Genomic DNA, 26,493 nt, shown 5'->3' with positions numbered 1-26,493 from the left:
GGGGATGAGGGGGATCCTCCGAACGTCAATCATTTAAGTATATGCAAATTAGTTATGTATCGCGGTTAGAATGTCAACAAACACAATAGTGCTTTCTCACTGTTCTCAAAGGGAGACGGAATGGAAGGATAACAATAATTATTAAGGGAACATGATGAGAAATGACTAATGAGCAAAGTAAAATAATATGGAAATGCAATTTATAATGAATATTATTATATATGAATATTACAACCCCTATCACACAGGAAAGTGTATTTATGAAACTAATAATAAAACGATCAGTTTAAATACTAAAATAAACATGATATACATGTTTAAAATATAGACATGTATAAATAGGCCAAGCATGTAGGTAGGCACTGGCTGTGAATAAGGACAGTTTGTATAAAGTGATGCAAAGTGTCATGAATGGCAGACTCATCTTCAAAGTGTCATGAATGGCAGACTCATCTTCAAAGTGTCATGAATGGCAGACTCATCTTCAAAGTGGCATGAATGGCGGACTCATCTTCAAAGTGTCATGAATGGCGGACTCATCTTCAAAGTGTCATGAATGGCAGACTCATCTTCAAAGTGTCATGAATGGCGGACTCATCTTCAAAGTGTCATGAATGGCAGACTCATCTTCAAAGTGTCATGAATGGTGGACTCATCTTCAAAGTGGCATGAATGGCGGACTCATCTTCAAAGTGTCATGAATGGCAGACTCATCTTCAAAGTGTCATGAATGGTGGACTCATCTTCAAAGTGTCATGAATGGCAGACTCATCTTCAAAGTGTCATGAATGGCGGACTCATCTTCAAAGTGTCATGAATGGCGGACTCATCTTCAAAGTGTCATGAATGATGGACTCATCTTCAAAGTGTCATGAATGGCGGACTCATCTTCAAAGTGTCATGAATGGCGGACTCATCTTCAAAGTGTCATGAATGGTCGACTCATCTTCAAAGTGTCATGAATGGTGGACTCATCTTCAAAGTGTCATGAATGGTGGACTCATCTTCAAAGTGTCATGAATGGCGGACTCATCTTAAAAGTGTCATGAATGGTCGACTCATCTTCAAAGTGTCATGAATGGTGGACTCATCTTCAAAGTGTCATGAATGGTGGACTCATCTTCAAAGTGTCATGAATGGTGGACTCATCTTCAAAGTGTCATGATTGGCGGACTCATCTTCAAAGTGTCATGAATGGCCGACTCATCTTCAAAGTGTCATGAATGGCAGACTCATCTTCAAAGTGTCATGAATGGAGGACTCATCTTCAAAGTGTCATGAATGGTGGACTCATCTTCAAAGTGTCATGAATGGCGGACTCATCTTCAAAGTGTCATGAATGGAGGACTCATCTTCAAAGTGTCATGAATGGCAGACTCATCTTCAAAGTGTCATGAATGGCGGACTCATCTTCAAAGTGTCATGAATGGCGGACTCATCTTCAAAGTGTCATGAATGGTGGACTCATCTTCAAAGTGTCATGAATGGTGGACTCATCTTCAAAGTGCTGTCCCATTCCTTTCACAACAATGTGGAGCCCTTGCAGCCTCTCACCCTCAAGCACTTACAGCTGACGTCACTAAAGTCAATGAGGGTTCAATCAGGGCTCAGGGCTTGAGGGAGGCGATTGGCAGGGCCGGTCCTGAGCAATGCCCCAGGCAGGATTCTTGGCGGCGGCGCCCCTCAGCCTGTAGGAAGGGCCGGTCCTGGGATCGGGCCTGAGACAACATGTGGTCCAGGAAGGAAGTGAGCCCAGTGTCCATGACATCATGGACACCATTATTACACACATAAAGACCCCCAGGAAAGTGTTCTAAATCTGGTGAAGGTTCTGAGTGGTGTTGTGTCTGAATAGCTAGGGTCCATGCAGGGTTCGTGTCCATTAGGGTCAGTGCGTGTGCGTGTGTGTGTGTGTGTGCGCGCGCGCGTGTGTGTGCATGTGTGCGTGTGCATGTGTCACTGTGTGCGTGCGCGCGTGCGTGTATTCAAACATTTTAACTATTATTGTCTGGTTTTGGTCTCACTTTGTGTTTATAAAGTGCATGCTCATTAAATTATGCTAGTCTTGATCCTCAACACAGGATTTGATAAATCCAGAGTCAAGTCCTGTTTAAAATAAAAAGAATTATCGGCTAATCTGTGATCTGCTTGTCGAGCCTAGTTTGATCATCGATTGCTCTCCCCTGCAGAGGAAGAGGAGTCTGATGCTAATGCTAACGCTCCCCAACAACAAAACCACCTCTGGTCTGCGGGGTTGTTTACGTTGCGTAACCATGGTGATTATGAATGTATATCTGCACTAAGCGGTGAGTCAAAGCTGTGTTTATTATTATTGTTGTCCGTTTGGTTGATAAGAGTGTTTTGTTTGTGTCAGAGCCATATACTAGAAGAGTTGGGACATTGAGGGAGCAGAAACCGAGCGCTGTTCTAATGCAGCCTGGGTGGAGAGGGACGAGCTGGAGTTGGAAATACAATGGGCCTCATGCGCCAACCGTTCTTAAGAAGTTCTTAAGAGGAAATTTGTTCTTAGACCCACTTAGGAAGTTTTTAAGAAGGTTTTGGGATCCCTCAATCTTTTCTTAGCTGTGATTTGTTCGTAGGTAAGAATAGAATCTACGCACACTGTGGAGCACTCTTAGGGTGCCTTTTTCGTTCTTAAGTGCAATCTGAAAACATAAAGGACAAACAGCGCCATCTGCATGATGCTCAAAGTTTGGTCTGAGGACCTCAAGGGGTCCTTGAGGAAGTTCCAGGCAGTCCACAGCAAAATATGGAACATTTACCACTTTAATCCCATTTTATACTTTGAAAATAGCCAATCTACAAGCTCACAAACGCGTCCCATTACTGCCCATTTTGAGCTTGTAGATCGGCTATTTTCGAAACATTTTGATAAATCTTCAAAACATTTCCCTAGCAGAAAATATTTTCATATGGGGGTCTGGAGAATGCATGTCAATTTGGGGGTCCTTGACATGAAAATGTTTGAGAACCACTGGTTTAGAGTTCACAACCCAACCCAAACAAACGCACCATACCCACCACATAACCCCCACCCCATGCACCCAACATCACCCCCCCCCCCCCCCCCCCCCCAAGTTGACTATTGTGAGATAAATAATGAAATACATTCATGATTATTGAAAATATTGAAATATTGACATTTTCTGTTCACTTCAGTACCTCCACAGTATTATTGATTTTTAATGTTTGGAGTCTGGTGTTCCACCATATTTAGACTTTAGTTTAGGTATTCTTGATTTCACTCAACTTTATTTCTATGTGTGAAGTCCTGTGATTTCTGTGTGCTGCAATCACACACAGGTGTGACTGCAGGCAAGGCCATGGAGTCATGCAAAACTACACCCACCTGGGTGAACACAGGTAGGAAAGTGAATTCCCAATGCCTTATATGGGATTGGTGGGGCGGTTCCCTATGGTAATTAGGATGCTAATTAGGATATGTGGGGCGTCTACCTATGATAATTTGAATGAACTGGCACACCCCTTCAAGTTACGAGGATTTGGATTCATCATCATAAGAACATGCTTACGAACAATTCTGCCTACTTAAGAACGTTTCATGAATCTGACTGGACTTCTCTTAGGAATTCACTTAGGAAGAAATGTAAGAGGAAAAGATAGGAACTTATTGGCGCATGAGGCCCACTGTTTTCAACGACGGTGGTGCAAATAAGAGCTATTTTAGGCAACATGACAACTGTTTTAAAAGTATTGCAAACTAAAGTCTCTGTAATGTTTATGTTGTAGCCTACTATTACTACAAAACAATCTAAAATAAAGGGATTTAAGTCGATCATTACAGCTGGGCTGTTGCCTGGACCTACATAGACTTCTATAATGTATAGAAGTCTATGTAGGAGAGCCTCCATTGGACTGAAGCCCCATGAAGTGACCAATAGAAGTCTATGTAGGAGAGCCTCCATTGGACTGAAGCCCCATGAAGTGACCAATAGAAGTCTATGTAGGAGAGCCTCCATTGGACTGAAGCCCCATGAAGTGACCAATATAAGTCTATGTAGGAGAGCCTCCATTGGACTGAAGCCCCATGAAGTGACCAATAGAAGTCTATGTAGGAGAGCCTCCATTGGACTGAAGCCCCATGAAGTGACCAATAGAAGTCTATGTAGGAGAGCCTCCATTGGACTGAAGCCCCATGAAGTGACCAATAGAAGTCTATGTAGGAGAGCCTCCATTGGACTGAAGCCCCATGAAGTGACCAATAGAAGTCTATGTAGGAGAGCCTCCATTGGACTGAAGCCCCATGAAGTGACCAATAGAAGTCTATGTAGGAGAGCCTCCATTGGACTGAAGCCCCATGAAGTGACCAATAGAAGTCTATGTAGGAGAGCCTCCATTGGACTGAAGCCCCATGAAGTGACCAATAGAAGTCTATGTAGGAGAGCCTCCATTGGACTGAAGCCCCATGAAGTGACCAATAGAAGTCTATGTAGGAGAGCCTCCATTGGACTGAAGCCCCATGAAGTGAACGCAGTTGTCGTAACTCTGTCTATATCTAAGGCTCTGGTTTGTGTGTTCTATTGCCGCTCTCAGTTAGCCACCGTTAGCATGCTAACGTCACAACGTGTTAGCCCTGATGACAGTCATGATGCAACTTCAGCCTGTTTTATCCATTTACAACGTTAACGTCTACATAAGCGTTCACATACCAAACTGTTTCATGTCAAGGACCCCCACATTTACACTTTTTTGCCCACGGACCCCCATTTGAAGAGATATGCCAGGGACCCCTGCCATAAGAGTATATTTTTACAGCTCTAGCAGTGATTCTCAACCAGTTTAATTTCAAGGACTCCCCATTTAATGGCATTTCTATCTCTGGGACCCTCAATTTATATTGTAAAATTAATGCTAATTCAATGCTGAGAGTGTACAAATGGAACCAAATGGACCGTAACGGGTCTATTTCGTTCCATGTGTACACTCTCGGAGTTACAGACCCATAAGGGTCCATTTGGTTCCAAACTATCATTTAGTTGGGGACCCCCTGGAACTCCCTCAAGGACCCCTGGGGGTCCCCAGACCCCCTGGAACTCCCTCAAGGACCCCTGGGGGTCCCCAGACCCCATAACATTGTTATCGTAGCGATGTAAATATTTGTGTAAATGCTACTGTCTGTGAAGCTGCCAGAGAGAAAGGCAGCAATAAACGTATTGAAGTTCACCATTCTTTTTCATGTTGGTTTTTTATGGTTTGAAATGAAATGGTTGAGAATCACTGCTAGAGCTGTAACAAAAACCTTCTCTTGTGGGGGTCCCTCCCTGGCATATCTCTTCTAATGGGGGGTCCGCGGGCTAATGAGTGGGGGTCCCTCCCTGGCATATCTCTTCTAATGGGGGGTCCCTCCCTGGCATATCTCTTCTAATGGGGGGTCCGCGGGCTAATGAGTGGTCCCTCCCTGGCATATCTCTTCTAATGGGGGGTCCGCGGGCTAATGAGTGGGGGTCCCTCCCTGGCATATCTCTTCTAATGGGGGGTCCGCGGGCTAATGAGTGGGGGTCCCTCCCTGGCATATCTCTTCTAATGGGGGGTCCCTCCCTGGCATATCTCTTCCAATGGGGGGTCCGCGGGCTAATGAGTGGGGGTCCCTCCCTGGCATATCTCTTCTAATGGGGGGTCCGTGGGCTAATGAGTGGGGGTCCCTCCCTGGCATATCTCTTCTAATGGGGGGTCCGCGGGCTAAGGTCCCTCCCTGGCATATCTATTCTAATGGGGGGTCCGCGGGCTAATGAGGGGTCCCTCGCTGGCATATCTCTTCTAATGGGGGGTCCGCGGGCTAAGGTCCCTCCCTGGCATATCTCTTCTAATGGGGGGTCCTAATGGGGGCTAATGAGTGTCAATTTGGGGGTCCCTCCCTGGCATATCTCTTCTAATGGGGGGTCCGCGGGCTAATGAGGGGTCCCTCCCTGGCATATCTCTTCTAATGGGGGGTCCGCGGGCTAATGAGTGGGGGTCCCTCCCTGGCATATCTCTTCTAATGGGGGGTCCGCGGGCTAATGAGTGGCGGTCCCTCCCTGGCATATCTCTTCTAATGGGGGGTCCGCGGGCTAATGAGGGGTCCCTCCCTGGCATATCTCTTCTAATGGGGGGTCCGCGGGCTAATGAGGGGTCCCTCCCTGGCATATCTCTTCTAATGGGGGGTCCGCGGGCTCTTCTAATGGGGGGTCCGCGGGCTCTTCTAATGGGGGGTCCGCGGGCTAATGAGGGTCAATTTGGGGGTCCTTGACATGAAAAGGTTTGGGAACCACTGGAAATGTATATTTTTTGAGGCACAGGCTTGTCTTTAGTTCCATGTTTGTTTTGTAAATCCATTGACCCTAACCCTGACCCTAACCCTAACCCTGACCCTGACCCTAACCCTGACCCTAACCCTAACCCTAACCCTGACCCTGACCCTGACCCTGACCCTAACCCTAACCCTAACCCATTGACCCTAACCCTAACCCTAACCCTAACCCATTGACCCTAACCCTAACCCTAACCCATTGACAATGAAGGGAAAATGTACATCATAATGTGCCTCATTACGTCATATTGTCTCTTTATTGTTAATGGCGTTTAATGTTTGTGTTGGCACCGTTTGTTTTACATCATCATTACATCACCTGATCAACATGAGTTAGACTTTAATATATTAGCGCCCCTCACTTCACACAGGTGTGATTGTTCTCATTCATATGAGCAATGTGCAACTACATTTATTTTAATTACAATATGGCTAATTGTGTGTGTGTGTGTGTGTGTGTGTGTGTGTGTGTGTGTGTGTGTGTGTGTGTGTGTGTGTGTGTGTGTGTGTGTGTGTGTGTGTGTGTGTGTGTGTGTGTGTGTGTGTGTGTGTGTGTGTGTGTGTGTGTGTGTGTGTGTGTGTGTGTGTGTGTGTGTGTGTGTGTGTGTGTGTGTGTGTGTGTGTGTGTGTGTGTGGCAGATGTCTACCAGTGATGTCCGTCTATCCAGTCAGGACTCAGCCGCCCTGAGTCAGGACCTGAGCTCTGCTGCCCCCTGGAGGACTGCTGCCTGCATGACTCCCACCTACTGCCCTGACACTGAGACGGCCTGTGAGTCTCACACACACACACACACACTGTTATGACCTTCTGTGTCTAGGGCAAGAGTCTCACACACACACACTGAGTCTCACACACACACACACACACTGTTATGACCTTCTGTGTCTAGGGCAAGAGTCGCAACATACAAAAGACAAAGACACCAGCTTTTGTGGAAATAAGTGCATTTATTAAAATGATTATATTCACAGGGAATGAACTGGAGTTGTGACAAATCATGACAACAAACAAAAAAAATTGGACCGAACAAATAATTAGAAGAAAACCCCCCCTTTTTTTTCACAGTTCAACTCTGGGCATATAGTCCAGTAAATAAAGTAAAGAAATCCTCTCAGGTTGGACAAAATTAGATTTTGTTTCTCACCTGATTCTGACAGGACATTAGGTCTACTAGCCAGGGTGATTCTGACAGGACATTAGGTCTACTAGCCAGGGTGATTCTGACAGGACATTAGGTCTACTAGCCAGAGTGATTCTGACAGGACATTAGGTCTACTAGCCAGGGTGATTCTGACAGGACATTAGGTCTACTAGCCAGGGTGATTCTGACAGGACATTAGGTCTACTAGCCAGAGTGATTCTGACAGGACATTAGGTCTACTAGCCAGGGTGATTCTGACAGGACATTAGGTCTACTAGCCAGGGTGATTCTAACAGGACATTAGGTCTACTAGCCAGGGTGATTCTGACAGGACATTAGGTCTACTAGCCAGAGGGATTCTGACAGGACATTAGGTCTACTAGCCAGAGTGATTCTGACAGGACATTAGGTCTACTAGCCAGAGTGATTCTGACAGGACATTAGGTCTACTAGCCAGGGTGATTCTGACAGGACATTAGGTCTACTAGCCAGAGGGATTCTGACAGGACATTAGGTCTACTAGCCAGAGTGATTCTGACAGGACATTAGGTCTACTAGCCAGGGTGATTCTGAAAGGACATAATGGCCCTCATTTATCAATTGAGTGTAAATTCTGCCCCAAATTCGAGTGTAGGATTCGTAGTACACCCACGTCGGGTCGGCATTTATAAAGTGATCGCAGACACCTGATCCTTCCTAATTTAATTCCTAGCAGTGATAAATGTGACGGCTGAAATCAATCTGGCACGCCCTATGAAATCAAGCCTCGCCCTCGTTTTTGCGACATGAACAACTGCAATACGACCTGGAAACCATGGTTACAGGAAGAAAAAAAGTTTCACTCGCTTGCCTAAGTTGCCTTGCTGCCCCTGCCCCCCTCCCATACACACACACAGACGCACGCACGCACACGCAACTTGTTGTATCTTAAATAAATAAACCTGCATGAATTAAATAAAGCTGTAGGACTACCCTGTCTGTTTCTCCTCTCGCTTCGCTTCCCTTGCTGCCCGCCTCACCCCCCCGCACGCACGCACGCACATATCGCAATTTGCAAGCAACTGTCACTGTGTTGTTAGTTGTAGGCCTATATTCAATTATTAAAGTCTTTATTAATTTAATATACAACAAGATATATTAGTGAACGAAAACCTGAACCTGTGAACCATGAATTATATAACAAATAGGCGCGCACACACGCTGCTGTTTTGCAAGGTGCATCTCCTGTCCTGTCTGTCTCTCTATCACTGTGGTCCGTCCGTGACACCGTGACCAATTGACCATGCAGTTTGCACGTTCAGTCTATTTAAATTGCCTCGCTGTCAACTGTCAATTATATGAATATTGCAGCCAAAACCGTAGCCTTATGTGGCACTGGACAGTGGTGGTGGTGGTGGTAGGCTGCAGGCTGGCTTAGCCTATACTATCTCCGATGCGTTCCCACTTGCGCTGGCACGGCACATTTGGCATTCGAGAGACGCGTCTGGTTTATTAAACGAGGAGGAGATTGCACATACTGTAACTCCAGAAAGACATTGGCCTGCTGTAGATTAGGCTACAGTAGGCTACCCATGTTGGGACTCTCCGCGCTGCAGCACTGCACTATACTCTCCAACGTCCCGTCATGGAAATATTTCAGAACAGACCGCCCAAATCCTCGCATGTATGCGCTCATCATGCAAAACACTGTTTAAATGGCTTACGCATCTACAGTAACTTGCAACATTGTTTTTAAATGCGCGATTTTAATTGCTTGCTTGTAAAGTTGGAAATCTCCTACTAATTTCATATGACACAAAGACACATCGTTGATGTATTCCTTTACTTTTTCTTTCTTTTTTACATTTAGCCCATATACATACCTATACAGTTTTATATAAACATTTTAGGAGTGAATACATATGTTTCGATGCCTGTGACAGCCTCTCAGCTGGTCAAACAATGCTGCTCCGCTGTTCTACGACAGAAAAACAGGTGAGGACAAAGCGTACGACAGCTCCCGACCAGACGTGGTTTTTGTCTTGGCTCAAGTTCAAATTCAAACGTTGGCGCAAATCGTAAATGCCGAAAATTGCGGTAATTTCGGCGTACACCCATATTTTGGCATACGCACGGTTGATAAATGAGGGCCTAGGTCTACTAGCCAGAGTGATTCTGACAGGACATTAGGTCTACTAGCCAGGGTGATTCTGAAAGGACATTAGGTCTACTAGCCAGGGTGATTCTGACAGGACATTAGGTCTACTAGCCAGAGTGATTCTGACAGGACATTAGGTCTACTAGCCAGGGTGATTCTGACAGGACATTAGGTATACTAGCCAGGGTGATTCTGACAGGACATTAGGTCTACTAGCCAGGGTGATTCTGACAGGACATTAGGTCTACTAGCCAGGGTGATTCTGACAGGACATTAGGTCTACTAGCCAGGGTGATTCTGACAGGACATTAGGTCTACTAGCCAGGGTGATTCTGACAGGACATTAGGTCTACTAGCCAGAGTGATTCTGACAGGACATTAGGTCTACTAGCCAGGGTGATTCTGACAGGACATTAGGTCTACTAGCCAGAGTGATTCTGACAGGACATTAGGTCTACTAGCCAGAGTGATTCTTATGGGGAGAAATATGTCTCAAAAGTATTCACAAATATTCCATGATTTACAAATGTGTTTCCAAGATTTACAAATGTGTTTACAAGATTTGCAAATGTTTTTCTATGATTTGCAAATGTTTTTCCATGATTTACAAATGTATTTCGTATTTTTACAAAAAAAATATAGATTTGTGTGTGCGTTTATCCTAAAATACCATTTGTAAATCCTCAATTGTGCGTGTGAATTGTAAATCTGCATTTGGCATTCCTTTTTCCTGTTGAATCATTTTGAGACAAACGTCACGCTTTCTTATGATAATTTTCACAAATGTATTGTAAATATTCCACAACTTGTAAGTTGGCATTTAAATACATGTGCTATGATTTTTACAAATATATGACAATTTGTAAAAAAAAATATATATATATATATACTTGCAGGTGCATTTATCAAAAAATATAATTTGTAAATCATCAACTCTGTGTGTCAATTGTTGCCACTGCATTTGTGGATTTTCTCAATGCATTTGTGAAACCAGCATGCGGTAAAAATGTCTCAAAAAGGTGATTGGCTGCCTTGTTGCTAGGCTGCCTCTAAGCCAATGGGAGACTTACCATAAATCCTATACTCTGAAGATCATAAAAACACACATGAGCTACAAGGCGAGGGAGGGCGAGGTGAATTTGCCGGTCGGCCCATGGGTCGGCCGGTCAGCCCATGGGTCAGCCCATGGGTTGGTCGGTGGCTCATGAGTCGGCCAGTGGCTCATGGGTTAGCCGGTCGGCTCATGGGTCCGCCGGTCAGCCCATGGGTCCGCCGGTCAGCCCATGGGTTGGTCGGTGGCTCATGGGTCAGCCGGTCAGCCCATGGGTTGTTCAGGGTGATTCTGACAGGACATTAGGTCTACTAGCCAGGGTGATTCTGACAGGACATTAGGTCTACTAGCCAGGGTGATTCTGACAGGACATTAGGTCTACTAGCCAGGGTGATTCTGACAGGACATTAGGTCTACTAGCCAGGGTGATTCTGACAGGACATTAGGTCTACTAGCCAGGGTGATTCTGACAGGACATTAGGTCTACTAGCCAGGGTGATTCTGACAGGACATTAGGTCTACTAGCCAGGATGATTCTGACAGGACATTAGGTCTACTAGCCAGGGTGATTCTGACAGGACATTAGGTCTACTAGCCAGGGTGATTCTGACAGGACATTAGGTCTACTAGCCAGGGTGATTCTGACAGGACATTAGGTCTACTAGCCAGGGTGATTCTGACAGGACATTAGGTCTACTAGCCAGGGTGATTCTGACAGGACATTAGGTCTACTAGCCAGGGTGATTCTGACAGGACATTAGGTCTACTAGCCAGGGTGATTCTGACAGGACATTAGGTCTACTAGCCAGGGTGATTCTGACAGGACATTAGGTCTACTAGCCAGGATAAAAAATATACCCTAATCTGCTCACTGCAAATACCCTAAATTTACCTTAATCCAAGATGGCCCTATTGATAACCTATATAATCTAAATTTCATTATGCTTAAAGTAGCATGTGACGTGTCAAACTAGGGGTTTTTCATGATCCATTCCAACATTAGTTTTGCATGAAAAACACTCCCTGGACTAAATTTGGCCATAGCCACTTACCCAAATGTCCCCAAAATGTGCTGACTTCATTTTTGAAAAAACGTGAAAATATTTATTTCAGAAAACTGGAGGAGGAAGATTCTTTTTAAAATGTTGAGGTCAGGCCTGAATGGGTTAAAGCATAATGAAATTAAGAAAATATTGCCTTATAAAAGGTTATCAATAGGTCCAGAATCACCCTGGCTAGTAGACCTAATGTCCTGTCAGAACCACCCTGGCTAGTAGACCTAATGTCCTGTCAGAATCACCCTGGCTAGTAGACCTAATGTCCTGTCAGAATCACCCTGGCTAGTAGACCTAATGTCCTGTCAGAACCACCCTGGCTAGTAGACCTAATGTCCTGTCAGAATCACCCTGGCTAGTAGACCTAATGTCCTGTCAGAATCACCCTGGCTAGTAGACCTAATGTCCTGTCAGAATCACCCTGGCTAGTAGACCTAATGTCCTGTCAGAACCACCCTGGCTAGTAGACCTAATGTCCTGTCAGAATCACCCTGGCTAGTAGACCTAATGTCCTGTCAGAATCACCCTGGCTAGTAGACCTAATGGCCTGTCAGAATCACCCTGGCTAGTAGACCTAATGTCCTGTCAGAATCACTCTGGCTAGTAGACCTAATGTCCTGTCAGAATCACCCTGGCTAGTAGACCTAATGTCCTGTCAGAATCACCCTGGCTAGTAGACCTAATGTCCTGTCAGAATCACCCTGGCTAGTAGACCTAATGTCCTGTCAGAATCACCCTGGCTAGTAGACCTAATGTCCTGTCAGAATCACCCTGGCTGGTAGACCTAATGTCCTGTCAGAATCACCCTGGCTAGTTGACCTAATGTCCTGTCAGAATCACCCTGGCTAGTAGACCTAATGTCCTGTCAGAATCACTCTGGCTAGTAGACCTAATGTCCTGTCAGAATCAGTTGAGAAACCAATCCAATTATCCAATAATCCAATTTTGTCCAACCTCTGTCATTTAATTATTGGACTAATATGTGTTTACTTGCCAGCATCTCTCGGTGTTTAATGCAGTGAGTGGCCTCACAGTCCTGTTTCAGTCTAGTTGTGAAGCCAGACAGGCAGCCAGTCGTCCTGTTTCAGTCTAGTTGTGAAGTCAGTCGTCCTGTTTCAGTCTAGTTGTGAAGCCAGTCATCCTGTTTCAGTCTAGTTGTGAAGCCAGTCGTCCTGTTTCAGTCTAGTTGTGAAGCCAGTCGTCCTGTTTCAGTCTAGTTGTGAAGCCAGTCATCCTGTTTCAGTCTAGTTGTGAAGCCAGTCATCCTGTTTCAGTCTAGTTGTGAAGCCAGTCATCCTGTTTCAGTCTAGTTGTGAAGCCAGACATCCTGTTTCAGTCTAGTTGTGAAGCCAGACAGGTGGCCAGTCATCCTGTTTCAGTCTAGTTGTGAAGCCAGGCATCCTGTTTCAGTCTAGTTGTGAAGCCAGACATCCTGTTTCAGTCTAGTTGTGAAGCCAGACATCCTGTTTCAGTCTAGTTGTGAAGCCAGACATCCTGTTTCAGTCTAGTTGTGAAGCCAGACAGGTGGCCAGTCATCCTGTTTCAGTCTAGTTGTGAAGCCAGACAGGTGGTCAGTCATCCTGTTTCAGTCTAGTTGTAAAGCCAGACATCATCGCCGCAGCACCATCTGTGCACACTCCAACACAGAAAGCCCGATCCAGGGGCACGGTGGCACAGTTGGTAGTGCTGTCGCCTCACAGCTAGAAGGTCCTGCGTTCGATTCCCGCTCGGGACGCTGTGGGCGCTGGCGGCGTGTTTCCTCCTCCGCGTCATCAGTGCCCATACCCGAGGCGGGGTTGGCGAAAGGGCCTTTCTGTGTGGAGTTTGCATGTTCTCCCCGTGTCCCCTAGGGTAGGTACCCTCACATGTTCTCCCCGTGTCCCCTAGGGTAGGTACCCTCGCATGTTCTCCCCGTGTCCCCTAGGGTAGGTACCCTCACATGTTCTCCCCGTGTCCCCTAGGGTAGGTACCCTCACAAAAAACATGCAGTAATCCTGGTCTCTAAACTGCCTCCCCCTGGCCAGCTGGGGCACCTGATGGAGGGGAAAGGAACTAGTTGGAATAACGTGTTCCTTCCACGCGCTACGTCCAACCAGGGAAACTCCCCCCTGTCAGGTGTAAAGGAGCGACTTGGACACTCAGGCATGAAGGAGGCATGAGTTCAAGTCCATGTCCCCCATATATGGCGACTAGGTTGGCGGAGTGTGTGTAGAGCCCAGGATCACATTAGATAATTGACACAGGGGTGAAAAATGGGTTACAAAATTGTGGGATAAAAATGTAAAAGAAAGCCCAATCCAGTTTACCAGAAGCATATTCATCCAAGGCTTTGAAGGTTTCTTCTCCAGTCGTTGTTGTTGCGAGTGACAAAACACACACAGCACATCCTCTTTGCAAATCCTCTTCATAAATATAACGGGCATAAGGTAGTAATATTGCCTTATTTTCCACGTCAGTCAGATATTGGCACCCTTGCACATAAAGAACAAACAACTCAACTGTCTGTTGAAATTGGCAAAAGTATTTAGTACCCAACATTCTTTATTTAACTAATAATCAGAACTTAATGTTTCATTTTAAATAATAGATTACACAGAAATTGCTGTGACAAAATTATTGACACCTTAAATTCAATATTTGGTAGCACAGCCTTTGGAGAAAATAACTGCTGTCAAACGCTTCCTATAGGTTTCAATGACATGCCTACACCTCTACTGGCACTTTGGCCCACTCTTCTTTTGGTTTCAACTAGATGCCTACATCTCTCTACTGGCACTTTGGCCCAGTCTGCTTTTGGTTTCAACTAGATGCCTACATCTCTCTACTGGCACTTTGGCCCAGTCTGCTTTTGGTTTCAACTAGATGCCTACATCTCTCTACTGGCACTTTGGCCCAGTCTGCTTTTGGTTTCAACTAGATGCCTACATCTCTCTACTGGCACTTTGGCCCACTCTGCTTTTGGTTTCAACTAGATGCCTACATCTCTCTACTGGCACTTTGGCCCAGTCTGCTTTTGCAAACTGCTCCAGTTGACCCAGATTAGAAGGCTGCCTCCTTCCAACTGCCATTTTCAGATCCCTCCACAGGTGTTCAATGGGATTGAGATCTGGACTCATTACCGGCCACTTATAGAACAGTCCAGCGCTTTCTGTTGAACCATTCCTGGGTGCTTCTTGATGTGTGTTTTGGGTCGTTGTCCTGCTGGAAGACCCACGACATTCGACGTGTTGAGTCTTACTTTTGTCCACCACCGTACCATGGAGATGCACAAATCCTTTCAAATAACTGTCTCAACATCCAGCCATGTCATCAATTCTCCTTTTTACTGCGTTATCAGAGAGAGGAATGTGTCATTTATCGACAAATGTCCTGTGTTGATGGCAGTATCAAGGTCTCTCCAATGTCGAAAGGCTTCTTTAATTCTAGCAATTCTATTTGCCACCAAATACGAGCATTTCAAATCAGCTACATAGACTGAACCGTTTTTGTCTATCGTTGTCTGCTGCTGTTTTTTGCCCTCGTTTCTTTCTCTCATAGTTCTGGATGATGTGTTTCTAGGTGCCGACGTAAGTGAGCTGGCTTCATGCCCGAATTAGCCAAGGTAGTCCCGCATAGCACACCTAATGCGTTTGGTGCTTCTTCGTCACCTGTTGCGGTAAAGCCGTATTGCAAATATGAGCGGTGATATTTTCGATTGAAGGTGGTTCCTTAAGGCTCATTCATAGTCTGGATTTTCGGTGGTGAGGTGACCACCGCTCCGGCGGTGAGGTGACCACCGCTCCGGTGGTGAGGTGACCACCGCTCCGGTGGTGAGGTGACCACCGCTCCGGTGGTGAGGTGACCACCGCTCCGGTGGTGAGGTGACCACCGCTCCGGTGGTGAGGTGACCACCGCTCCGGTGGTGAGGTGACCACCGCTCCGGTGGTGAGGTGACCACCGGAGCTGAAATAACGTGGAGTCATGTTGTAGTTCGGTGGTCACCTCACCACCGAAAATCCAGACTATGAATGAGCCTTTAGCGGTAGCTTCCCGTTCGCCTTCATCATGTGGCCTTTGGTCTCCCTTGGTGGCCCCACTGAAAAAAGTTTGCTAAAATTGACTGCTTTTTCATATTTTCGCTACTTTCTGCCTGTCTGCCTGCATCATGAAAATGCAATGCGGGCAGTCGACCTTAAGTGACGTTACGGTGCAACTGGGTCTGGGAGAACAGATCTACAAGGTAAAATGCGCCCCCTGATGCAATGCATTGTGAGCTTGCAGAGCTGTTCTTTGTATGGAGACATTATACTTCGGTGTGTGTGGACCTCGCACACAGAAAATAATGGACCTACAAGCACTTTGTTGATCAAATATATTCTCATTATGATTATGTTAACGCTATTGCGTTGCTGACTGCTGGTTTGGAATGAAAAAATGATTGGGGATTTAAATTAACTATTGGGGGGGGGGGGGGGGGGGAATTGAAACTGGCCCCCGTAAAATCTGAATCCCCCCCCACCCCTGTTCCCCCCTCACTGTATTGGTTTCTTTTCCCTTTTTACTTCCTATGATGATTTCCTGTTGACTATATAGTTGTGTATAGTTAGTAAGACTATATAGTGAATGATATGGTCCAACAATTTAATTTCAAAGTAGAATCTGCCCTTAATATAGTGGCTCCGTTAAAAACCAAAAAGAAATGCAACTCCAAAATAACACCTTGGATAAATGAGCATACACGCTCACTTAAGACACACTGTCGCAGAACAGAGCGTGTCTGGAGAAAAAATAAAAACACGATCAATCTAGAGACTCTTAAGATCTCAACAGCTACCTACAACAGAGCTTTGCGCTTGGCTAGGCAGGCATATTTCTCGGCCATCATTGTTAAGAACAAGAAAAATGCAAAAGTACTATTTTCCACTATTGAACGTGTACTTAACCCTCCCCAGTCTTACAAGCAATCATTTCCCGCCTCTACTGCTAAGTGCAACGAGTTTGCATCCTTTTTTAATGCCAAAATCATTAACATTCGAGCTGGCATCATAAATGTAGCTGCTGCAAACACAGCAAATGGTGCCTCGCTTGTTCGCCCTAGGGGAAGCCTGGCGTCTTTCCATACAGTCGAGGAAGAGGAACTCCGCGAAACCATAATGCAGATGTCCTCATCCACATGTTCACTGGACGGTATTCCCACCCCCTTCCTCAAAGAGGTGCTAGAGTGTGTACTTGGAGAAATCCTGCAAATTGTAAACAGCTCCTTACAATCAGGCATCTTTCCTGACTCACTGAAGACGGCTGTAGTTAAGCCACTACTTAAGAAAAATAACCTTGATCCCTCTGTGTTGGGAAATTACAGACCAATTTCCAATCTCCCTTTTCTGGGCAAGGTAATAGAAAAAAATCATCTTTCTCCAACTAGACATTTTTCTGCAGAACAATAATATACATAATACATTTCAATCCGGTTTCAGAAAAGGGCACAGCACTGAAACGGCACTTGTAAAAGTAATCAATGATCTCAGGGTATCCGCCGACAAGAAACATGTGTCCGTTCTACTACTACGTTCTACTGCTCTAATGAGCAAAAATAATTGATAAAAAATAAACTCGGTAACCTAAATGTAGGAAGTAAGTCGACAGTAAAGAACCTAGGGGTTATTATCGATTCAGATCTGAATTTTAATGCGCACATTAATCAAGCTACCAAGACAGCTTTCTTTCATCTTCGAAACATCGCACGTATAAGAGCATATTTATCTTTAGATGATGCTAAAACATTGGTCCATGCTTTTGTTTTTTCGCGTCTCGATTACTGTAATTCCCTCCTCTCGGGCCTGCCAAAGAAGTCAACAGACAGAATCCAACTTGTTCAAAATGCGGCTGCTAGGGTTTTAACCAAAACTAAGATGAGAGATCATATTACTCCAGTTTTACACTCACTACATTGGCTCCCGGTGGTTTTTAGGATTGATTTTAAAATTCTTTTACTTGTTTATAAATCCCTAAACGGTCTTGCACCCTCATACCTCCGCGAATGCCTACCCAGATACGTTCCTAACCGCCCCCTCAGGTCCTCCACTGCTGGCCTGCTTGAAGTGCCTGAAAGAATGTCTACAAAAAAGTATGGTGAGGCAGCCTTCTGCTTCTATGGGCCTACAGCCTGGAATCGACTTCCATTTCAACTTAGACACGCACCCTCTGTAGACATTTTTAAAGGTCAACTCAAGACTCACCTTTTTACTCTTGCTTTTAATTGAGTTTTAGTTTTAGTTGAGTTCTCTATTCTGACCTTTTGCGGTGTGCTTTGTTTCTCGTCCATCTATGTTTTTATGCTTTTTTTGTTGTTTGCTCTTTACCATTGTTTCATCCGTCTAACTGCTTGCCTGTGTTTTATTGCTATTTTTATGTACTGCCCTGTGAAGCACTTTGAGTTGCATTTATGTATGAAAGGTGCTATACAAATAAAGTTTATTATAGTTGTGTATCGTTAGTAAGTTGTGCTTTATGGTGTCGTCCACTCACTGTTAACAGTTTTTGTATTGAGTTGTACTTGAAATGTAGGCTACTGTAATTCTGCAAACTGTTAATAAATCAATCAATCAATCAATCAATGGAATTTAATGTTTGTGTTGGGGTAAATATTACGTAAATTATCCCGTCATTGTCAATGGCGTTTTTAAAACAAACATTGAACTAAACACAAACATTAAACCTGTATATAGGCCCCTCAAACAAAGACTGGGCGATCTCCTCCCAGCTGTTCAGGAGTTCGTTTTTGTTCTTGTGGTCAGGGCTTTACAGTCTTAGAGCTGAATATTGTTCTTGTGGTCAGGGCTTTACAGTCTTAGAGCTGAATATTGTTCTTGTGGTCAGGGCTTTACAGTCTTAGAGCTGAATATTGTTCTTGTGGTCAGGGCTTTACAGTCTTAGAGCTGAATATTGTTCTTGTGGTCAGGGCTTTACAGTCTTAGAGCTGAATATTGTTCTTGTGGTCAGGGCTTTACAGTCTTAGAGCTGAATATTGTTCTTGTGGTCAGGGCTTTACAGTCTTAGAGCTGAATATTGTTCTTGTGGTCAGGGCTTTACAGTCTTAGAGCTGAATATTGTTCTTGTGGTCAGGGCTTTACAGTCTTAGAGCTGAATATTGTTCTTGTGGTCAGGGCTTTACAGTCTTAGAGCTGAATATTGTTCTTGTGGTCAGGGCTTTACAGTCTTAGAGCTGAATATTGTTCTTGTGGTCAGGGCTTTACAGTCTTAGAGCTGAATATTGATGTCCAAGGACTCGTTTGCAAAGCTGTTCTTAGCATGTCGTTGTCATGTTAGCAGCCGTACAGTGTTAATGTGAACAATTTCACTTCCACCTACTATTTCTTTCCTGGGGAAAGAGTAGCTGCAAGTTGCAACTCTAGATTTTTTTTACAATAGGGTGAATCTAGCCCATTTTGGGCGGGAACCCCTTTTGGTGTTTGGTGCATTATGTTATGCTTTAGCTATTGAAAAATAGCAGATCTACAAGCTCATAGTGGTGGCGCGCTATGAGCTTGTAGGTCTGCTATTTTTGAAAAATCCAAGAACCACTGACATAGAAACATAGCTTTTTCAGAAAACTGTCAGGATGTAGAAGACATTTTTAGAATCTGATCTCAGGTCAAAATGGGCTAGAGTTGCAATACCCTCCATTGACTCCCCACTCATCCAAATTGCTTTTGCGATCTGCTTGTATTAAACAATGTTAAACTCACCAACATTGCAGCTGTAGGGAAAGCTTGAATTGTCCTCTTTCAGTCTGCAAAGCGTTCCACCATAGACATGTTATGAGCTACTTTCTGTCAAACAATTCTGTGCAGGTGATTCTTTTTGTGTTGGAGTTTGGAAGCGCTCGTTTTTATTAACTGGTCGCGCTGCTGCCTCCTGCATTATGTGCAAATTTGAAACGGGTGGTACGCAGGGCCGGTCAGTGACTTCGACGAGTGCTTCTAAACTCCAACACTTGCACAGAATTTCTTGACAGACAAGTAGCTCATAACATGTCTACGGTGGATTTTATGAAACACACGCTTTGCAGATTGAAAGAGGATGATTGATGAAATAAGCCATAATACAATGAATAGATTGATTGTTTAGACAATCGGCCGATTCCTCGATTATGAAAATAATCGTTAGTTGCAGTGTTTAGAGACTAAATGGGTTAATTTTATATTTGCAATTTGGCATCTTAATTGTTACTGTCAAAATATTATTTATCAAATCTATATTTGAATGTGGAGTAATGGTTGATGACCTTAGTCGGTACAGTTGATAGTGGAGTAATGGTTGATGACCTTAGTCGGTACAGTTGATAGTGGAGTAATGGTTGATGACCTTAGTCGGTACAGTTGAATGTGGAGTAATGGTTGACGACCTTAGTCGGTACAGTTGATAGTGGAGTAATGGTTGATGACCTTAGTCGGTACAGTTGATAGTGGAGTAATGGTTGATGACCTTAGTCGGTACAGTTGATAGTGGAGTAATGGTTGATGACCTTAGTCGGTACAGTTGAATGTGGAGTAATGGTTGATGACCTTAGTCGGTACAGTTGATAGTGGAGTAATGGTTGATGACCTTAGTCGGTACAGTTGATAGTGGAGTAATGGTTGATGACCTTAGTCGGTACAGTTGATAGTGGAGTAATGGTTGATGACCTTAGTCGGTACAGTTGATAGTGGAGTAATGGTTGATGACCTTAGTCGGTACAGTTGATAGTGGAGTAATGGTTGATGACCTTAGTCGGTACAGTTGATAGTGGAGTAATGGTTGATGACCTTAGTCGGTACAGTTGAATGTGGAGTAATGGTTGACGACCTTAGTCGGTACAGTTGATAGTGGAGTAATGGTTGATGACCTTAGTCGGTACAGTTGATAGTGGAGTAATGGTTGATGACCTTAGTCGGTACAGTTGATAGTGGAGTAATGGTTGATGACCTTAGTCGGTACAGTTGAATGTGGAGTAATGGTTGATGACCTTAGTCGGTACAGTTGAATGTGGAGTAATGGTTGATGACCTTAGTCGGTACAGTTGCATATTAATCGTTGCGGTGGACAAAACTGTTACTTTTCAGGAAATGGATCCAATGTAGTTATTATTTAATCACAAGCTCCTGTTAACACTCCCATCGCCCAGGATGAAGTTCTTTGTCCTTTCTATTAGTAACGCCCGACGCCCAGGACGAAGTATTGTCCAAAAGACGAAGTTTATTGATATGAGAACGGATCGCATGGCTCCACAGCCTGGGAGCGCCTGTTGGGCAATCCTCGGTGTTGTGCAAGAGTGAGACATCATCGAAAAACTCCCTCCCCTGTTTAGCTGATGAAAACGAAAATCTTAAAACGTTAACTCGCGATCTAAATCATCCCGTCTAATTATGAAAAAAGATCCTGTGTTAGACGGCAGTCCAGTCGCTAGTCGCGATACATTTATTCTTGTCTCCCGTTGTTGTCGATCGACTCTAGAGTGGTGTGGCTATTGTTAGCTGCTACACACACATCAACAACAACTTCCGGTCCGTCCGGAAAAGGGGTCCGTGTTTATAAATCGACTGGGCGCTATAATGTAATGGATTAAATAACCCTGAGCGATTAAAGTGTTAATAGTTTTCATTGGTTAATTATTTATAAAACCCAAAGACAAATCTCACCACGTTCTTTTATTTATTTATTTTCTTTTTGTGAGTCACTGTTGTAGGACAGAGTGTGAGTCACTGTTGTAGGACAGAGTGTGAGTCACTGTTGTAGGACAGAGTGTGAGTCACTGTTGTAGGACAGAGTGTGAGTCACTGTTGTAGGACAGAGTGTGAGTCACTGTTGTAGGACAGAGTGTGAGTCACTGTTGTAGGACAGAGTGTGAGTCACTGTTGTAGGACCGAGTGTGAGTCACTGTTGTAGGACCGAGTGTGAGTCACTGTTGTAGGACAGAGTGTGAGTCACTGTTGTAGGACAGAGTGTGAGTCACTGTTGTAGGACAGAGTGTGAGTCACTGTTGTAGGACAGAGTGTGAGTCACTGTTGTAGGACAAAGTGTGGCAATGATTTACAAACAAATGGTGAATTGCAGAGATGAGAGGTTCCTGCCAGACGGCAAAGTTAACACTAATTAATAATTTGTACACAAACATTTTGACACATAATGTGTCAAAATGTTTGTGTACACATTTTTGTAAATGTGTCATATTATGACACATTTACAAAAATGTAAATGTAAACGTAATGTAAATCACTCTGGATTAAGTAAAATGCATTTTTTAATCATTACAAAACAAACTAATTAGAAGAATGAATATACATTGATTTGTTCTCTTCTTACAGTACATACATCCTCTCTCCTTGTAGATCTGACACTCCTTCCAGTGTGTCCAGAGGAGGTTTCCCCTGAACAGGAGGAGAGGAGTCCCAGTCTGGTCCAGGTGACACTAGAACCTCCACAGATTAAAGATGAACAGGAGGAGAGGAGTCCCAGTCTGGTCCAGGTGACACTAGAACCTCCGCAGATCAAAGAGGAAGAACAGCAGGAGGAGTTACTTCAAAGACCAGAGGAGGCTGCAGGGTCATCGTTGACATTACTAGCAGTGAAAAGTGAAGATGATAATGATGAAAACCGAGAGACAGAGCCTGTAGCCGGCATCTCAACTGAACACATGAAAACACAAGCTGACGTAGAGCACTGTGGGACATCACAGCCAACTGGTGATGAGCAACTCCTCTCGTCACACTGTTCTGAATCTGACATTACTGAGGACAGTGATGACTGGCATTCACACTGTTCTGAATCTGATACTGAAGACCGTGATGAGCGGGAAGGACAAAAATTGCCTTTGAGCAACAGGTTCAAAGAGAAATCAAAATTGTTAAAACAAAAGCCATCGATGACGAGTCAAAAAAGTAAGAAACGCTTCCGTTGTATAGAGTGTGGAAAGATCTTTGGTTCCAATGGTGATCTGAAAAAACACATGAGGATCCATACAGGTGAAAGGCCCTTTGCTTGCACAGTATGTCGTCAAAGCTTTACTCAAGTTGGCAATCTGAAAAAACACATGAGGATTCATTCTGGTGAAAAAACAAGCACGAAAAGCTTCGGTTGTATAGAGTGCGGAAAGGTCTGTGGTTCCAATGCTTATCTGAAAATACACATGAGGATTCATACTGGTGAAAAGCCCTTTGCTTGCAAAGTATGTGGAAAAAACTTTGCCGCACATGGAGACCTGAAGAAACACATGAGGATTCATACAGGTAAAAAGCCCTTTGCTTGCACAGTATGTTATCGAAGCTTTTACCAAGCTTCCGTTGTGAAACTACACATGAGGATTCATACTGGTGAAAAGCCCTTTTCTTGCACAGTATGTAGTCATACCTGTAACCAACCTGGAGCTCTGAAATCACACATGAGGATACATACTGGTGAAAAGCCCTTTGCTTGCACAGTATGTAGCCAAATCTTTACCACTAGTAGTCAAATGAACAGCCACATAAGAATTCATCATGAAGGCGAAAAGCTGTTTGCTTGCACAGTCTGTAGTCAAAGCTTTATGCGAGCTAAGACTCTGAAAGCGCACATGCGGACCGTTCATCAAGGTGAAAGGCTCTTTGCTTGCACAGTATGCAGTAAAAAAATTACTACAAGTGGTGTTCTGAAGAAACACACCATGGAGATTCATACAGGCGAAAAGCCCTTTGCTTGCACAGTTTGTAGTCAAAGGTTTAATCGAGCCCCCACTCTGAAAACACACATGATGATTCATACAGGTGAAAGACCCTTTGCTTGCACAGTATGTAGCAAAAGCTTTCGAACTAAGGGAAAAGTAAAGGAACACATGAAGACGGTTCATACAGATGAAAGGCCCTTTGCTTGCACAGTTTGTAGTCAAAGCTTTAAACGTGCTGGCACTCTGAAAAAACACATGGGGAGGATTCATACTGAAAAGCGTTTTGCTTGCAAAGTATGTAGCAAAAGATTTATCTCTAGGGCGAAAATGAAGAAACACGTGATGATTCATAAGCGTGTTGTTTGCAGAGTTTGTAGACAACGCTTTAACCATGCTGGAGGTCTGAGAAGACACATGGTGACTCATACAGGTGAAAAGCTTTTTGCTTGCACAGTTTGTGGTCAAACCTTCAAACGTAGTGATACTCTGCAACAACACATGGTGACTCATACAGATGAAAAGCCCTTTGCTTGCACAGTTTGTAGTCAAAGCTTTAGTCGAGCGTGCACTCTGAAACAACACATGGTGATTCATACAGGAGAAAAGCCCTTTGCTTGCACAGTTTGTAGTAAAAGTTATGCCCGAGCTGCCACTCTGAAAACTCACAATTGTAATACAAGTCTGAAAAAACACATGATTCATACTGGTGAAAAACACATGATTCATACTGGTGAAAAACACATGATTCATACTGGTGAAAAACACATGATTCATACTGGTGAAAGTCCCTTTGCTTGCACAGTTTGTAGTCAAAGCTTTGGCCGGGCTGCCACTCTGAAGCAACATATGATGATTCATACAGGTGAAAAGCCCTTTGCTTGCACAGTTTGTAGTCAAACCTTTGAACAAGCTGCAACTCTGAAAAACCACATGTGGATTCATGCAGACAAAAAGCTGTTTGCATGTACAGTACCTTTAAACAAGCTGCAACTCTGAAAAATTTCATGTGGATTCATGCAGATACAAATCTGTTTGCATGTACAGTTTGTAACAGGACGCTAGGGGGACACGGTATTTATTTTGTCTCCAATGTGCACCAGAATGCTGATAGGCCTACTGCTGTCTTCCTTCATCTCAGTAGCTTCCAGCAAGTGGCCTTTAAATAAAAAAGAAGCATAATTAATTCACAATCATGATTGTTCAAAATGTGGACATAGCTGTACTGTACTTAAGTTTAATTCCTGTCATCTGTATCACATGGTCTTTTATTTTTGGAATCAAATCTCAATAGTTTTCTATTTCCCCTTGCCTTTATTTTTTTATGTTATTCTTATTTTCTATGCTGTGTATAGGTGTTTGCAGTGTGTTTTTGTATTCTTTTTTTGGGGGGTGTGGGGGATATCGGAGTGAATTTCGGAGGACATAAACCAAATTGTGAGTGCAATGCTCAGTTTGCTTGAAGCTACGAAGTAGACAACACCAGGGGAGTGTTGCAGGGCCTTTAGGGACACCAGGGGAGTGTTGCAGGGCCTTTAGGGACACCAGGGGAGTGTTGCAGCGCCTTTAGGAACACCAGGGGAGTGTTGCAGGGCCTTTAGGGACACCAGGGGAGTGTTGCAGCGCCTTTAGAAACACCAGGGGAGTGTTGCAGGGCCTTTAGGAACACCAGGGGAGTGTTGCAGCGCCTTTAGGAACACATGGGGAGTGTTGCAGCGCCTTTAGGAACACCAGGGGAGTGTTGCAGGAAAGAGGCAATGCCTGTTAACAGTATCTTGAGTTCTTTGTTAGTTTTGTTCTTCTTAGTTTAGTTATCAAGTGTTTATTTCTGTTAAATACGTTTTTGAAAGTGTATTTGTTAGTTTTGGAGGTCAATAAAATATGAAAACTCTACATTCTTCCACTTTGTTTGATTCTTGGAGCCGTGACCATCCGGCCAACTGTTCTAAACACATTGACTGCCAAAGTGCCAAATGTATTTCCACGTATGTTGTGTGTTTTCGGTGTTTATTCTAGATGGCGCTCTTCGCTAACCTATGATTCACCGTTTGACTCTCATTGAAACAGTCTAGCAGGAAATCACGTGATCGCCAAAAACAATAATGGCTCCCGTCCACTCCCATGTTACTGGATTTTCTGAGATGTCGTCTCGACTTCCGTGTCGTTCCTCTTCCGTGTCGGCCAGAATGCTAGTTTGAACGGCACCTAACTATTGAACGCATGGTCGAGCTGACATTTTTAATCGGAAGTACAGAGAAAACCTGCGTGTTTATCAACAATAGGGGGTCGGGGATTACGCATTAGTCCGACATCCCGTCTCTCTCACTCGTCTCCCCCCCCCCCCCCCCCCCATCTATCTTTCTCTCTCTCCCCCCTCCTGCATCTCTGATCCAAATATTGTATTTTTACAGAGATTAAAATAGGGTGCATTTTGAATCCCAAAACGCAGTTTATAGTTTAAAGGTGGTTGCACCCGATGGAGAAACGCTGCTGAAGATCCAAAAAACGCGCTCAGTGTGCAGGGACCTTAATTCTTAATTAATTTTGCTAGCTTTTGCTATAATAATCTTCTTCTGTTTTCTACATGAATATAACCACATTATCATATATATAAAAAAGCCCATGGAAAAACCCATGGAAAAACCCATTGGAAAAACCCATGTGAAAAAAACATGGGAAAAACCCATGGAAAAACCCACGGGAAAAACCCATGTGAAAAAAACATGGGAAAAACCCATGGAAAAAAACCCATGGGAAAACCCATGTGAAAAAAACATGGGAAAAACCCATGGAAAAAAACCCATGGGAAAACACCATGGGAAAAACCATGGAAAAACCCACGGGAAAAATCCATGGAAAAACCCATGGGAAAAACCCAAGGGAAAAACCCATGGGAAAAAACCCAGGGAAAAAAACCCCATGGAAAGATCCATGGGAAAGATCCATCGGAAAAACCCATTGGAAAAACCCATGGAAAAACCCATGGAAAAGAATCCATGGAAAAAAAACCCATGGAAAAATCCATGGGAAAAACCCATGGAAAAAAACCCATGGAGAAAAAACCCATGGAGAAAAAACCCATGGAAAAAAACCCCATGGAAAAACCCATCGGAAAAACCCATCGGAA

At 44.1% G+C, this 26,493-nt stretch overlaps 1 protein-coding gene and 1 long non-coding RNA gene across 3 annotated transcripts in view; one reads left to right on the top strand and one right to left on the bottom strand.

The window, feature by feature from the left end:
* LOC306928454 overlaps positions 1-14,944 on the bottom strand; it is a 109,582-nt gene extending 94,638 nt beyond the window's left edge. Inside the window, exon 1 of the long non-coding RNA XR_013790694.1 lies at positions 14,840-14,944. This is a non-coding gene — a long non-coding RNA (uncharacterized lncRNA). The remainder of the gene's footprint in view (positions 1-14,839) is intronic.
* On the top strand, positions 1,831-25,239 carry LOC306928451 (uncharacterized protein). 2 transcript variants are annotated; one of them, XM_079508580.1, is made up of 4 exons: positions 1,831-1,887; positions 2,190-2,306; positions 6,968-7,097; positions 22,036-25,239. In XM_079508580.1, the coding sequence occupies exons 3-4, from the start codon at positions 6,968-6,970 to the stop codon at positions 24,363-24,365; spliced, it is 2,460 nt and encodes an 819-aa protein (XP_079364706.1). In that variant the 5' UTR covers positions 1,831-1,887; positions 2,190-2,306; the 3' UTR covers positions 24,366-25,239. The 2 variants fall into 2 exon arrangements, with proteins under 2 accessions (XP_079364706.1, XP_079364707.1); XM_079508581.1 differs by lacking the exon at positions 1,831-1,887 and having other exon boundaries at positions 2,169-2,306; positions 22,060-25,239.
* The last annotated feature ends 1,254 nt before the right edge of the window (positions 25,240-26,493 follow it).

Source organism: Electrona antarctica (assembly GCF_951216825.1).
Source record: "Electrona antarctica genome assembly, chromosome: 8".
NCBI classification, from domain to species: Eukaryota; Metazoa; Chordata; class Actinopteri; order Myctophiformes; family Myctophidae; genus Electrona; species Electrona antarctica.
The sequence above is the reverse complement of the archived record's forward strand: the minus strand, read 5'-3'. Positions and strand labels throughout refer to the sequence as shown.